General features: G+C 41.2%; 1 protein-coding gene across 1 annotated transcript; it reads left to right on the top strand.

Moving 5' to 3' along the window:
• The first annotated feature begins 12,220 nt into the window (after window positions 1–12,220).
• On the top strand, window positions 12,221–12,842 carry LOC115161507 (solute carrier family 15 member 1-like). Its single transcript, XM_029712482.1, has 2 exons — window positions 12,221–12,342; window positions 12,534–12,842. The coding sequence occupies exons 1-2, from the start codon at window positions 12,247–12,249 to the stop codon at window positions 12,753–12,755; spliced, it is 318 nt and encodes a 105-aa protein (XP_029568342.1). The 5' UTR covers window positions 12,221–12,246; the 3' UTR covers window positions 12,756–12,842.
• Window positions 12,843–15,043: the final 2,201 nt, after the last annotated feature.

The following is a 15,043-nucleotide window of genomic DNA, read 5'->3' as shown; positions in this document are numbered from 1 at the left end:
TTCCAAACGCCTGAAGGTACCACGTTCATCTGTACAAACAATAGTATGCAAGTATAAACACCATGGGACCACGCAGCCGTCATACCGCTCAGGAAGGAGACGCATTCTTTGGTGCGAAAAGTGCAAATCAATCCCAGAACAACAGCAAAGGACCTTGTGAAGATGCTGGAGGAAACAGGTACAAAAGTATCTATATCCACAGTAAAACGAGTCCTATATTGACATAACCTGAAAGGCTGCTCAGCAAGGAAGAAGCCACTGCTCCAAACCCACCATAAAAAAAACTGACTACGGTTTGCAACTGCACATGGGGACAAAGATCGTACTTTCCTCTGGTCTGATGAAACAAAAATAGAACTGTTTGGCCATAAGGACCATCGTTATGCTTGGAGGAAAAAGGGGGAGGCTTGCAAGCCGAAGAACGCCATCCCAACTGTGAAGCACGGGGGTGGCAGCATCATGTTGTGGGGGTGCTTTGCTGCAGGAGGGACTGGTGCACTTCATAAAATAGATGGCATCATGAGGTAGGAAAACTATGTGGATATATTGAAGCAACATCTCAAGACATTAGTCAGGAAGATAAAGCTTGGTTGCAAATGGGTCTTCCAAATGGACAATGACTCCAAGCATACTTCCAAAGTTGTGGCAAAATGGCTTAAGGACAACAAAGTCAAGGTATTGGAGTGGCCATCACAAAGCCCTGACCTCAATACCATAGAACATTTGTGGGCAGAACTGAAAAAAGGTGTGCGAGCAAGGAGGCCTACAAACCTGACTCAGTTACATCAGCTCTGTCAGGAGGAATGGGCCAAAATTCACCCAACTGATTGTGTGAAGCTTGCGGAAGGCTACCTGAAACGTTTGACCCAAGTTAAACAATTTAAAGGCAATGCTACCAAATACTAATTGAGTGTATGTAAACGTCTGACCCACTGGGAATGTGATGAAAGAAATAGAATCTGAAATAAATCATTCTCTCAACTATTATTCTGACATTTCACATTCTTAAAATAAAGTGGTGATCCTAACTGACCTAAGACAGGGAATTTTTACTAGGAGTAAATGTCAGGAATTTTGAAAAACGTATTTTAAATGTATTTGGCTAAGGTGTATGTGAACTTCCGACTTCAACTGTATATGTATTGCGATTCAACACCGCCATTTTATTGCGATTTGATGTTCCAAACATATTCCTCACCATATGTCTGCTACAGAGGGACAAGAGAGAGCCTTGAGAAAATTAGTCCTAAAACAGGGAATTTAGACCTAAAACAGGGAATTTTTACTAGGATTAAATGTCAGGAATTTTGAAAAACTGAGTTTAAATGTATTTGGCTAAGGTGTATGTAAACATCTGACTGTATTTCCTGGATTTATTGTGATGGTGTATATTAAATTGATGTATTATACTTTTTTAAATGTAGATGTTCCAAGCTGCTTGTATGCAATCAAAATCGCGTAGAAACTATTGTAAAATATTACTTTTGAACGGAATTTAGAATGTTCATAGCCATAGGAAAAGTGTGATTTATCAAACAGTCCTACGAGCGCCATATGCACACTGGTAGGAGATAACGTTGATAAATACTAATTGTTCTCAGGTTCACACACTGAAAAATGCAGCTTGCGCCAAATCTTCCAACAGAGCAAGATCAGGCATCTCTCATTTGATTTCCATTGTCGCAGTATTTTATAGTATTTCTACAATGGTTTCACATTAACATGTGCCTCTAATTCAACAAATTACTGTAGGCTACTTTATATGGATTATTATCATAACAAAAGCATTGATGTGGTCAACTTAAATATGTATCCTGTCAACAGTTGTTGCATGAATTCACAATAGAAATACAAGTAAATATATATATAAATTATTACTCTAACAATTTCACACATTTTCAGCATATTCTCCCCAGAATATTCCACCACTTGGCACTGTGCCTACTCATGGTCGTGGCTGTGCTAAAATGTACTCGCACTCACAAGCAAACATTTATATTGATAAATCTCACACTTTGCGTGGAAATGATCCCACACATGGTTTACGCACAGATTTGTGCCTACGCACGGTTGATAAAAGAGGCCCTGGAGATGCTAAATGTGTTTGTTAATTAAGGGTCATGGCAGGCTTTTGCATGACAATCAAATCCAATTGTATTTATCACATGCGCCGAAATGCTTACATACAAGCCCTTAACCAACAATATAGTAAAATATTTACTAAATAAACTAAAGTAAAAAAAATCCTATCAAAAAGTAACACAAGAAATGTACATAACAGTAATGAGGCTATATACAGGGTACAGGTACCGAGTCAATGTGCGGGATACAGGTTAGTCAAGGTAATTTGTAAAGTGCATAGATAATAAACAGCGAGTAGCATGTAAATAGTCTGTGGCCATTTAATTAGTTTAGTTGTTCAGTAGTCTTATGGCTTGGGGGTAGAAGCTGTTAAGGAGCCTTTTGGCCCTAGACTTGGTGCTCCGGTACTGCTTGCTGTGCGGTAGAAGAGGGAACACTATGACTTGGGTGACTGGAGTCTTTGACAATTTTTTGGGTCTTCCTCTAGTATACAGGTCCTGGAAGGCAGGAAGCATGGCCACAGTGATGTACTGGGCCGTACACACTACCCTCTGTGGCGCCTTATGGTCAGATGCCAAGCATTTGCCAGACCAGGCGGTGATGCAACCGGTCAGGATGCTCTCGATGGTGCAGCTGTAGAACTTTTTGAGGATCTGGGGACCCATGCCTAATCTTTTCTGTCTCCTGAGGGGGAAAAGGTGTTGTCGTGCTCTCTTCACAACTGTCTTGATGTGTTTGGACCATGATAGTTTGTTGGTGATGTGGAAACCAAGGAACTTGAAACTCTCGACCCGCTCCACTTCAGTCCCGTCAATGTTAATGGGGGCCTGTTCAGCCCTCCTTTTCCTATAGTCCACAATCAACTCGTTTGTCTTGCTCACATTGAGAGAGAGGTTGTTGTCCTGGCACCACACTGCCAGGTCTCTGACCTCCTCCCTATAGGCTGTCTCATCGTTGACGGTGATCAGGTCTACTACTGTTGTGTCGTCAGCCAACTTAATGATGGTGTTGGAGTCGTGCTTGGCCACGCAGTCATGGGTGAACAGGGAGGACAGGAGGGGACTAAGCATGCACCCTTGAGGGGCCCCCGTGTTGAGGATCAGCGTTGTGCATGTGTTGTTACCTACCCTTACCACCTGGGGGCGGCCCGTCAGGAAGTCCAGGATCCAGTTGCAGAGGGAGGTGTTTAGTCCCAATGTCCTTAGCTTAGTGATGAGCTTTGTGGGCAATATGGTGTTGAACGCTGAGCTGTAGTCAATGAAAAGCATTCTCAAATAGGTGTTCCTTTTGTCCAGCTGGGAAAGGGCAGTTTGGAGTGCAATTGAAATTGCATCATCTGTGGATCTGTTGGGGCGGTATGGAAATTGGAGTGGGTCTAGGGTTTCTGGCATGATGGTGTTGATGTGATCCATGACCAGCCTTTCAAAGCACTTCATGGTTACTGACTTGAGTGCTACAAGGCGGTAATCATTTAGGCAGGTTACCTTCGCTTTCTTGGCCACAGGGACTATGGCGGTCTGTTTGAAACATGTAGGTATTACAGACTTTGCCAGGGTGAGGTTGAAAATGTCAGTGAAGACACTTGCCAGTTGGTCTGCACATGCTTTGAGTACACGTCCTGGTAATCCGTCTGGCCCCATGGCATTGTGAATGTTGACCTGTTTAAAGGTTTTGCTCACAATGGCTACGGAGAGCGTGATCACATAGTCATCCAGAACAGCTGGTGCTCTCATGCATGCTTCAGTGTTGCTTGCCTCAAAGCGAACATAATAAAATAAAAAATACAATGTATGCTTGATCCAAAAATGTGGTCAGAGTCTTTGTATGGAGGTTGTGATGCAATTGCGGAGCCTCCGGGGGCATGCAGAGGCTAAACTGAGCTCCGTACCTCATCGCCGTGCGCTTCTCAAATTGTGTAACAATGCTGAACGCTCTGTATAGCTCCGCATTGACATGATTGGTTGATGGTAGGTGGGGGCGGGAGGTCTTGTATAAACAAAAACTCACTTCCTTGACAACTTCCTTGAAGCTAAAGTATGAATGCCCTGACTTCTGCAGGGGTCATTTTACCGTAAATGCTGCATGGCCAATGCAGACGTCGGATTGACCATTCACTTTTGCATGACAATAACTGGCTGACAAAATGACATGACTGCTACAGCCTTAGCCACGATACGTCTGGAAATCGTAGGACAGGTGAGGGGCCGAGCAGACAGGTTGCAATGTGAGAAAACTCATGTAATCTGAGCATGCAGGTCACAGACTTGAGGATAACAAGATTATGCAGACAATTTGCATATTATTGTCATAGTCTAATGTATGCCTAGGGGCTCTTTTCAATCGGGATTGAGGAAGTTCAGCGTTACTGTGATTGAAATTTGAAGACAATGATCCCGCATTAGATAAGACTGGATTCACGGTAAACGTGGCATATGTTGGCTCAATCATAAATTAATTTATTATCAGGTATCAAGGTAAGACTCAGATGCAGACCATGTCGAAGTAACAATGTTTATTACAGCGACAGGGGCAACGATACAGGACGGCAGGCATGCTCAGGGTCAGGTCAGGCAGAGGTCGGTAGTACAGAGGTGGGGCAAAGGTACAGGACGGCAGGCAGGCTCAGGGGCAGGCAGAGTGGTCAGGCAGGTGGGTACAGGGTCAGGACAGGCAAGGGTCAAAAACTAGGAGCACGAGAAAAGAGAGACTGGGGAAAAGCAGGAGCTGACACAAAAACGCTGGTTGGCTTGACAAACAAGACGAACTGGCAACAGACAAACAGAGAACACAGATATAAATACACTGGGGATAATGGGGAAGATGGGTGACACCTGGAGGGGGTGGAGACAGTCACAAAGACAGGTGAAACAGATCAGGGTGTGACAATTTATATTGCACAATCTATAACGTTTCAGAGATACAGATTGAATAGAGCCCTACTAAGAGATTTCACTGTCTTTCAGTTCATCAAGTGGTGGTTCTCCTTCAATTTCTTTGCAATACTTAAGCAAACCTGCTAGCTACTATAACATTGCTACTGACTCAAGGAAGTCAACGCACATCCACACTAGCTAGCTGTGTTAACTAGTTTATTAAATTACTAGCTAGCCAACTATGGGAAACACAAGGTATTGAATCATTTGCACCAGAAAGAGGTCCGCTGATAAGGCCAATCTATTGAACCATACACTGAGTGTACAAAACATTAAATTAGGAACACCTGCTCTTTCCATAACATAGACTGACCAGGTGAATCCAGGTGAACGCTATGATCCCTTATTGATGTCGCTTGTTAAATCCACTTCAATCAGGGTAGATGAAGGTGAGGAGCCGGGTTAAATAATGATTTTTAAGCCTTAAAACAATTGAGACATGGATTGTGTATGTGTGCCATTGAGGGTGAATGGGCAAGATGAAAGATTTCAGTGTCTTTGAATGGGGTATGGTAGTAGGTGCAAGGTACACCGGTTTGAGTGTGTCTCAAACTGCAATTCTGCTGGGTTTTTCATGCTCAACAGTTTCACCTATGTATCAAGAATAGTCTACCACACAAAGGCCATCCAGCCAACTTGACACAACTGTGGGAATTATTGGAGTCAACATGGACCAGCATTCTTGTGGAATGCATTCAACACCTTGTAGAGTCCATGTCGTGACGAACTATGGCTGTTCTGAGGGCAAAAGGGGGAAAAACTCAATATTAGGATGGTGTTCCTAATGTTTTTTACACAGTGTAGATGTGCAAAAAAGGCAGTGTCTGGTATGCTGATGTTTTAATCAAGTAGTCTTGTAGATTGTATTATCATTCTTGTCAAACGGTGCTTCACTCATTTCTCTGTCTTTTTGTCTAGATAAAAGGATTTGCAAATGCAATTTGGACTGCAGGACAGCAGTGGCATGTATTCATGGGTGCCAAGGGAAGCCAGGCTTCCCCCCAAAAAATGTACAAGGAAAAAAAGACAAAAATATACAAAATAGTGTATCTTTTGTCTCTCTGTGTTTAATAAATGTCTTTCAATTGGCTGACTGTATCTCACCAGATAAAGCATCCGAGCAAACGAAATAGCGCCCATCTGTCTCAGTATGTGTAGCCCGTCTACCTGATGCTGTCTGATCAAAAAGAGTACAACATTGTTGCCACCCATAGCATTGAATGCAAGGGAAGCCAGCGAGTATTTATAAAATAATAGCCAATCAGCGTTGAGCTAAACTGAATGAGGTCAGCTGTGAATTGTACTGGTGTACCCCAAAAAGTGTCAAGGGAAGGGCTTCACACCAATCACAACACATCGGAAGCCAAACGTCATTGACAGAACAAAATTGAATTGTTGCATCATCTCGTTGTGTTGTTGTCCTCGGTGGCTGGAGGGCTAGCTAAAATTGGCCCTTTCCTAAATTAGCCATGGATGGAGATAGGGATTTGGACTTGTGGTTTAATTAATTCTCCATGCTGGCCAAGGATTATAATGCTGATTCTGATCAAACCATAAATTCATACATTGTGCCCCTGGCCTGAGAGGATTGAAGTTCAACAGGAAGCTAGATGTAGTAGGCTAATGTTAATTAGAAGGCCCTGCGCATCGCTGCCTATGAAATAAAGTTAGGCTAGCGAGCAGAAATCAGTACATATGGACAGCCATATATAGTTTACGTTGATTGCACTAAATCCTTTTTGGCATATTTTAGTTGTCACTATTCGACTAAGCATAGGTGATTAGATGATGTTAAAGTTGAAATGGTGCTGGAATAGTGGAGGCAGCTTCTGTTTTCTTTGTAACTTGCGGTAAATCTCAGTGGTTCTAAATCAGTAGTTGTTTAGTAGTCAGAAATGTCGCAAACATGAACTTGCTTGACCATCCTGTAGGTCATGTAACTGTTTGTTACATTCAATATGTTTTGTGGACTTCACCGGACAGATGTTGCTCTCCGGTTTTGTGATGAAACAAAGGTGTGGTTGAATGTATTCTGCCACTGTTTCCTTATTGTCTCGGCCTTAGGCCTATATATCACGGTGTCAAGACATATAAACTAACAAGATATTATAGACCAAACAACGCAATTATCACAACACAGGTTGTAATATGGATTTTTTTCCCCCCTGGCTTGGCTTCCCTGGTGATTTTACCCACGCACCGCTACTGTAGGACAGATGGCCATTATCACTGCCCCCAGTGTGAAAAATCATGAGAGACAACATGACAGTTCACCTGCTGTCGTCTCAAGGGGCTTCTCTTGTTACGTCATCTACACTGCCCTCCATGCCTGCTTGGTTGTCTATGACAAACAGAAAGTGTTTTTTTTTATCTGTGAATTATTTTAGATGAATGGCTATAAATCAATCTCTGACAGTGCTACCATGAGGAAACCACTCTCTCCTGGTGCGCTACGATGTAACGATTGCAGGCATATGCTTTGTCAGTGGCTGTGACGTCGGGTTCAGCCAGGAGTTGATGGACAGTTGGAAGAGCGAATGAAAGTGTAGGAGGGACATCCCAGCTTCAGGTGATTTCAGATTTCACATCCTACGTTATAAAGGCTCAGAAAATATGCAAGCCATTTCAATCTATGGTGTCCACAGATCTAATTGTAAATGAACATGTTGGTTGGAACTAATACCAGAACCACACAGGTTCCCTTAACAGGGGACTTTACATCTAAGAGGTTTTAAAAAGGATTTTGCCACCCACATAACCTGAAAACATACAGACACTTCCAAGGATGTAACAGTCACAAGCCATCTAAAAAGCATCTGTGTAGATGCTACAAATGGGATATTAGCATTTTTTTTTTAAACGGAAAGGATTTTCAGTACCCATACACGTACAGTAGAAAACCTGTGGCAAAAGTAATTCCGTCAGGTGCGAGTTAGAGGAGTGTCGACAGTATCGTTTCTTTGCACAAAGAAGTAATCTACCCTTCAGTCAGTGTGAACATGTCCGTTCACTGGATTACTGTGAACACACACAGTCTGAAGAATTTCTTGAAACAACAGTTTTCAATTAATCGGTTGCATGCATATTTGTGGGAGAAACTAAAAAGGCAAAAAGCTGCCCAGAAAGCTCATGTACCATTTTGTGTTTTGGTCCAATTTGGTGAATCCCCAAAACAGATCGGTCTGTCAATCCATGAGCCCATAATAGAGCATTTTAGTCAGAGGTAAAGTGACCTACAACACAATCAATAACACTTGGCATTTTTATTTTATCTTTATTTAACTAGGCAAGTCAGTTAAGAACAAATTCTTATTTTCAATGACAGCCTAGGAACAGTGGGTTAACTGCCTTGTTCAGGGGCAGAACGACAGATAGTACCTTGTCACCTCAGGGATTTGATCTTGCAACCTTTCGGTTACTAGTCCAACGCTCTAACCACTAGGCTACGCTGCATTGCCCCTTGTGATGGCATATCCTGCCATCACAAAAAAAAACATTAGGAAAATTGCACTTATTTGAGACAGACTGATTCACCACAAGAACCCCAAAATGATGTCATCTGTCCTCCCACTTGGAATGCATTGTTCGATATAAACACAAAGGAAAAAGTTCCAGGCAACCTCCCAGAAGAAGTAATCAGTTTTACAACACCAACTGAGTATGCTACACAGTTATTTCCTGCATATACCAAATGCACTCTCTGTCCAGACCATCCAAAGCTTCAAAAAACAGTTCAGATAACTAAAAAAGTGTGATCTCTTTCTCTTCCCCCCCTGTCTTTCCTTCAAATGTTTCCCCTAGGACTTGTGTGATGGCCTCACTCTCCATGGATGGACACACGCCTGTGGCTACTGTGGGAAACTGTTTTACTATGCAAAGGTCTACTGTTATGGTTGTGAATGGAAAGGTATCATGTAGTTAGGAAAGTTCAATCAGTAAGGCTGGTCTGAATGGATCGTCACTTTTCATTCATCAAGTAAACTCATAACTCATATCACTTTCTCTCACTCATCAGCATAGCAGGTATTTCTATGGTGGTGGTTATAATGTTACCTCATCAGCTTAGCGTCACGTTTCTCCTCCTCCTTTACTACTAGCAAGTGTTCGGAATGTCATCCACCTATTTAACTTCGGCCTATGAGCATGGCACACTAAGTTAATTCCACCACGTTTGCTGATTAACCTATGGGCTCACTCATGCAATAATCACTTCCCTTTCTTTCAACCAATGGGCGTGAATCTAGGGGAGTATTACTATGTCATCTCAAACCTTGTCTCCCACTTGATGTTTCGAAGCAGAAGTCTTCCAACGACCTTCCACCACCAACTGAAGGCCGTCATCAGGGTCCCCGTTCTCCCAGTGGGTTCCAATGCCAGCTGTCCAGGGCAACCTGTCATCAGCATCTGGCTCTGAGGAGCATTCCTCGGAGACGAGGCCTACCTCAAACTATTCAATAAAATGCCATATTGTATTCTGTCTATATTGTCATTCAGTTAAGCCTTTACTCGACTGAACTGTTGTGCTTAAACGTGTAAGTCTGGTTCAGTATGACCTACAGTACCAGTCAAAAGTTTGGACACACCTACTCATTCAAGGGTTTTTCTTTGGTTTCCTATTTTCTACATTGTTGAATATTAGTGAAGACATCAAAACTATGAAATAACACATTTGAAATAATGTAGTAACCAAAAAAGTCTTAAACAAAACAAAATATATTTTATATTTGAGATTCTTCAAATAGCCCCGCTTTGCCTTGATGACAGCTTTACACACTCTTGGCATTCTTTGAACCAGCTTCACTAGGAATGCTTTTCCAACGGTCTTGAAGGAGTTCCCACATATGCAGAGCACTTGTTGGCTGCTTTTCCTTCACTCTGCGGTCCAACTCATCCCAAACCATCTCAATTGGGTTGAGGTCGGGTAATTGTGGAGGCCAGGTCATCTGATGCAGCACTCCATCACTCTCCTTCTTGGTCAAATAGCCCTTACACAGTCTGGAGGTGTGTTGGGTCATTGTCCTGTTGAAAAACAAATGAGTGCCAAACACCACCTAAGTGCAAACCAGATGGGATGGCGTATCGCTGCAGCCATGCTGGTTAAGTGTGCCTTGAATTCTAAATAAATCACCAGCAAAGCACCATCACACCACCTTCTCCATGCTTCATGGTGGAAACCACACATCCAGAGATCATCCTTTCACCTACTCGGCGTCTCACAAAGACACAGAGTAGGTTGCAACCAAAAATGTCAAATTTGGACTCATCAGACCAAAGGACAGATTTCCACCAGTCTAATGTCCATTGCTCGTGTTTCTTGGCCGAAGCAAGTCTCTTCTTTTTATTGGTGTCCTTTGGTAGTGGTTTCTTTGCTGAAATTCAGCCATGATGGTTTTTGCGACTGCACTTAAAGAAATGTTCAAAGTTCTTCAAATTGTCCGTATTGACTGACCTTAAAGTCTTAAAGTAATGATGGACTGTCGTTTCTCTTTGCTTATTTGAGCTGTTCTGGACTTGGTCTTTTACCAAATGGGGCTATCTTCTGTATACCACCACTACCTTGTCACAACACAACTGATTGGCTCAAATTAAGGAAAGAAATTCCACAAATTAACTTTTAACAAGGCACACCTGTTAATTGAAATGCATTCCAGGTGACTACCTCATGAAGCTGGATGAGAGAATGCCAAGAGTGTGTAAAGCTGTCTTCAAGGCAAAGGGTGGCTACTTTGAAGAATCTCAAATATAAAATTCACTTTTTTGGTTACTACATGATTTCATATGTGTTATTTCATGTGTTATTTCATAATTTTGATGTCTTCACCTCTATTCTACAATGAAGAAAATATTACAAATAAAGAAAAACCCTTAAATGAGTAGGTGTGTCCAGACTTGTAACTGGTACTGTATAACTTTCATAATATTTTCCCTGATGTTATTAGTCTACCTCCTCTTTCTCTCTCTATCGTTGCTTCATTCCTTCCTGGCTTTCAACAGTTAAATGAAATACGTTTCGATGTCCTTATCTTCATCATTCTAATGACATCCTTGAATAAGAAAGGACTAGATTTAGATGCAGAAGGCTTTCTCTTCACGAAGATTGAATGGTTATGGGTCTGAATGAATAACTGCCATAGCCTACCGCCGTCGTGCGTTCGCTCTTCTTTCAAACTATCCTTTGAGTTATATTGTCTGCTGTATTTAACATTCAGCAAACAAGAGCTTGCCTCCCTCTTCGAATAGTCTATTGGTATAAGAAATGCAAAAAAGAAATAATGTCCAGCAGGCTATTTTAGACTAGCTTTTCCTGTATGGGACTCCAAGAGCTAATGAGCATTTTTTAAGGAGAGAGGCCAGCAGAGCACAGGTGTGTGCATATTGCACAAGAGACGGCTATAAATTAGAAGCTTATTATGCATAACCCATCATTAATTAGATAAATATAAGGTGAATACTGCATTGAATGTATTACCTGAAAGAGGTAGGCTAGGACGTCTATATATAGGCCTATATATCAATCTAGAACAGGATCATCTGAGAGTTGATGGAGAGAAAGACTGTGAGAGAGTGCTCGCGCGTGCACTGATTTAAAGCAACAATATTCAAGTGATAGGCTGTTTTAAAACTCTTTACAATAAAAAAAATAAGGTGACCCCCTAAAGCCAGATGGAGATGGATAAATTTGACAGGCATTCGGTCTTTATATTACTGTAGCATAGACTGTGCTGCAGCAAATGCAGACCTACCTGTCACAAGAATAAAAGTTACCATGATGAGATAGATGATAGGTCTACATGCATTGTGAACTTCTCTCCATACTGAGATGGGCTGTCTGTCCCCACCATGAGCATTGATGATTCATCATGCAGAGGCCGTAGAGAAGCCAGATTTAGACATCACATATAATTTAACAGTTCCATTTCACTCCATGCTGTTCATATAAATAATTTATCATAATTTACCGGTTTCTCGCAGTTATCACGGAAAAGGGACTGGTTTTGGGCAGTAAATCCCAGTAAATCTCAGAAACCGGTTTCCCTCGATTCAATTCTAGTCTACATTTAGTCATCTCTTAGACCCTGTGCTGAACTTGAATCATTTTGATCTGCCCAACAACAGGGGAAAGTATAAAGTAATCTCTTGAATTTTCAGTTGTAAAATAATGGGTGGCTGTACTCCAATTCGCAGCGTAATTTACCAAGCTATATATCTTTCTTCAAAGGCACTGAGCAACATGAAGGCAGTGCTACAAGCAGGCTGGCTGTTCACTGTAGCTATTGGCAACTTTATTGTCCTTATTGTGGCTGAGATTGCACAGATCGAAGAACAGGTACAGTGACACTACACTACACTCTCCTGATAACTCTCTCATTACACTCATAGCACTCCTGCAGCACGTGGTCCGTGTATAAGGCAAGCCAGCCCTGACTCTATGGGTGAAAGAGCTGAAGTATTCAGTGCCCATGAATCATACCTCAAGGGCCAGATCTGTTTAAATCTTTGTGTTTTTTCCTCCTGCAGTGGGCAGAGTTTGTCCTCTTCGCCTCCCTCCTAGCGGCAGTGTGTGTCATCTTCTCCATCATGGCCTATTTCTATACCTACATGGACCCTGCAGAGATCGAGGCCCAGTTCAGGGACAAAGGTGGTAAGGAAGAATCAGACAAAGAGGAGCTTCAAATGCAGAAGAAAGATCTCGTAGACCATCACAATGAAGATGATGAAGCCAAACAAACTAAAATGTAAACAGCTGAGCATTTCTCTGTCAATTTGCATAAGTGTGTGCGTGTCCGTGCGTGCGTGCGAGAGGGGATTAGAGAAAGCGGGAATTACATGAATTAGAGAAAATACACACATCAAATGCAAGCAGAAATAAAAAACAAACACATTAGTAATTAGGTCCTCAAACAGCTTTCTGAATTGCCCTAGGCACCAAAACATTTTGAAGATTGTTCCACAAATAAGGTGCAAGAGAAATTAAATCTGATTTATCTAACTCACTAGAGACCAAAGGAATTTCCAGAATTAGCCGTCCCTGAGACCATGTGGTAACTCATATGTCTAAAGTTTAGTATTGATCTTAGGTACAGCGGGACTTTTTGCAAAAGGGCTTTATAAAACATAGCAATGTATCAACCTACGTGACATCAAAGAGGGCCAACCAGCTTTCTGGTACAGAATGCAGTGAGTACAGAAATTGTTGCCCGTAATAAAGTGGCGAGTGCTGTGATAAACTGCATCTAAAGGCTTTAATGAAGTGGCAGCTGCATTCATATAGATGATGTCATCATAGTCTAGGACTGATAGGAATGTCAACTGACTAATCAGATTTCTACTATTAGCGAGAGGATAGAAGAAGCCCATTTTTATTCTCAGCTTCTTAACTAACTCATCAATATACTTTCTACAAAACAGCTTTTCATCTATCCAGATGCCCAGATATTTGTGAGCAGGGACATAATCAATATGGACACCATCCAAAGTACATATGCTTAAATCATTGAGAACAACAGATACAGTACTTAGTTTTACCTGCATTCAATACTAATTTCAGGACAATAAAGTTTTTCTGTAATATAGTGAAGGCAGACTGTCGTTCAGATAGAGCATGGTCAACCATAGGGGCAATAGTATACACAACAATATCATCGGTATTAAAGTGCAGGTTACAATTTTTTTACAGACAAGGCAATATTGTTAATTTAATGTAAACAGTAAAAAGTACAGGACCCAGAATCGACCCCTGCGGGACACCTTTCGTAATATCCAGGAAACCTGATTTAACACCATCAGTAGATATGCATTGAGTTCTATGTCAAGTCATTTTTTACCAGTTACATGCAGCCTGGTCTAGACCAATTGAGGAAAGCCTCTGAACTAGCAGTGAGTGGTCAACATATTGAAAGCCTTCTGACAGGTCAATGAAGAGGGCATTACAATGTTGCCTTTTATCCACAGAGTTAACCACATCATTTATAGCTTGGGATGCAGCAGAGATAGTGCTGTGACCTGGTCTAAAACCTGACTGATGTACATTTAGAATACCTTTCAAAGATAAAAAAAAGATATTAGCTGAGAATTAATCAAGGATTCTAAGGTTTTAGCTAGGCAAGAAAGGCAAGGGTCACCACCTTTGTGAAGGGGGAGTACATGGGCAGTCTTCCAAACCTTGGGGATAGTATGAGATATAATCATCAGGTAAAAAATATGGGTTAATTATTCAGCAATCAGGGGGCAGAGAGCTGCAGAAAAAATGGATCAAACATATCAGCCCCAGTGGATTTATTTTACATCAATCTTTAACAAGGCATCTAGTACATCACAGAAAGTAAACTGTTGAATTGTTGAATACCAATGCTATTATATTATAGTTTTGACATGCACAAAATAACTGCTCCAAGTATGGTGCAGAGAGGGAAAAGGACATTGGTACTATATTTAAGATACATTTAAAGTCCAGACTTTTTTAAGCTTTCAGCTGTGAAAGAAAATAACAAAACATTACAAATGGAACCATCTGTTATTTCTTAAAAGTCTAAGCCATTGGGGTGGGGACCACTTTAGGTATAAAATAAATATATATAAAAAAAATGAATAGTCTCCATTTTGAAAGTCTCCCCTTTCGGACGCTACAGACGTTTTCGTGAGAAGACCGATTTTCGGGATGGGGTCACCTTTCACTGCAGATGCGGAAGTTCGACATCGGCAGATGCGGTGGATTGAGACACATCCATTGCAAAAAAACATATCTCTAGCTAAACCTGATGGATTTTGATGAGGATTTTTTTATTATGTTACTTAGATTGACCCACCGGCAGTAGTGGAAAAAGTACCAAATTGTCATACTTGAGTAAAAGAAAGATACCTTAATGGAAAATTACTCAAGTAAAAGTGAAAATTACCCAGTAAAATACTACTTGAGTAAAAGTCTAAAAGTATTTGGTTTTAAATATACTTAAGTATCAAAAGTAAAATTATAAATAATTTCAAAGTAGTACTTTAAAATATTTTTTACTTAAGTACTTTACACCACT

This window comes from Salmo trutta, chromosome 24, assembly GCF_901001165.1.
Source record: "Salmo trutta chromosome 24, fSalTru1.1, whole genome shotgun sequence".
NCBI classification, from domain to species: Eukaryota; Metazoa; Chordata; class Actinopteri; order Salmoniformes; family Salmonidae; genus Salmo; species Salmo trutta.
Note: the sequence above shows the minus strand (reverse complement) of the source record. Positions and strands in the feature narration are given on the sequence as shown.

What these genes read in the sequence shown, in the direction of transcription:
- LOC115161507 (XM_029712482.1), top strand. Translation starts at nt 12,247, where the DNA reads ATGAAGGCAGTGCTACAAGCAGGCTGGCTGTTCACTGTAGCTATTGGC. An exon ending in TTGCACAGATCGAAGAACAG is followed by an intron (nt 12,343 to 12,533) that starts GTACAGTGACAC and finishes TTCCTCCTGCAG; the next exon opens with TGGGCAGAGTTTGTCCTCTT.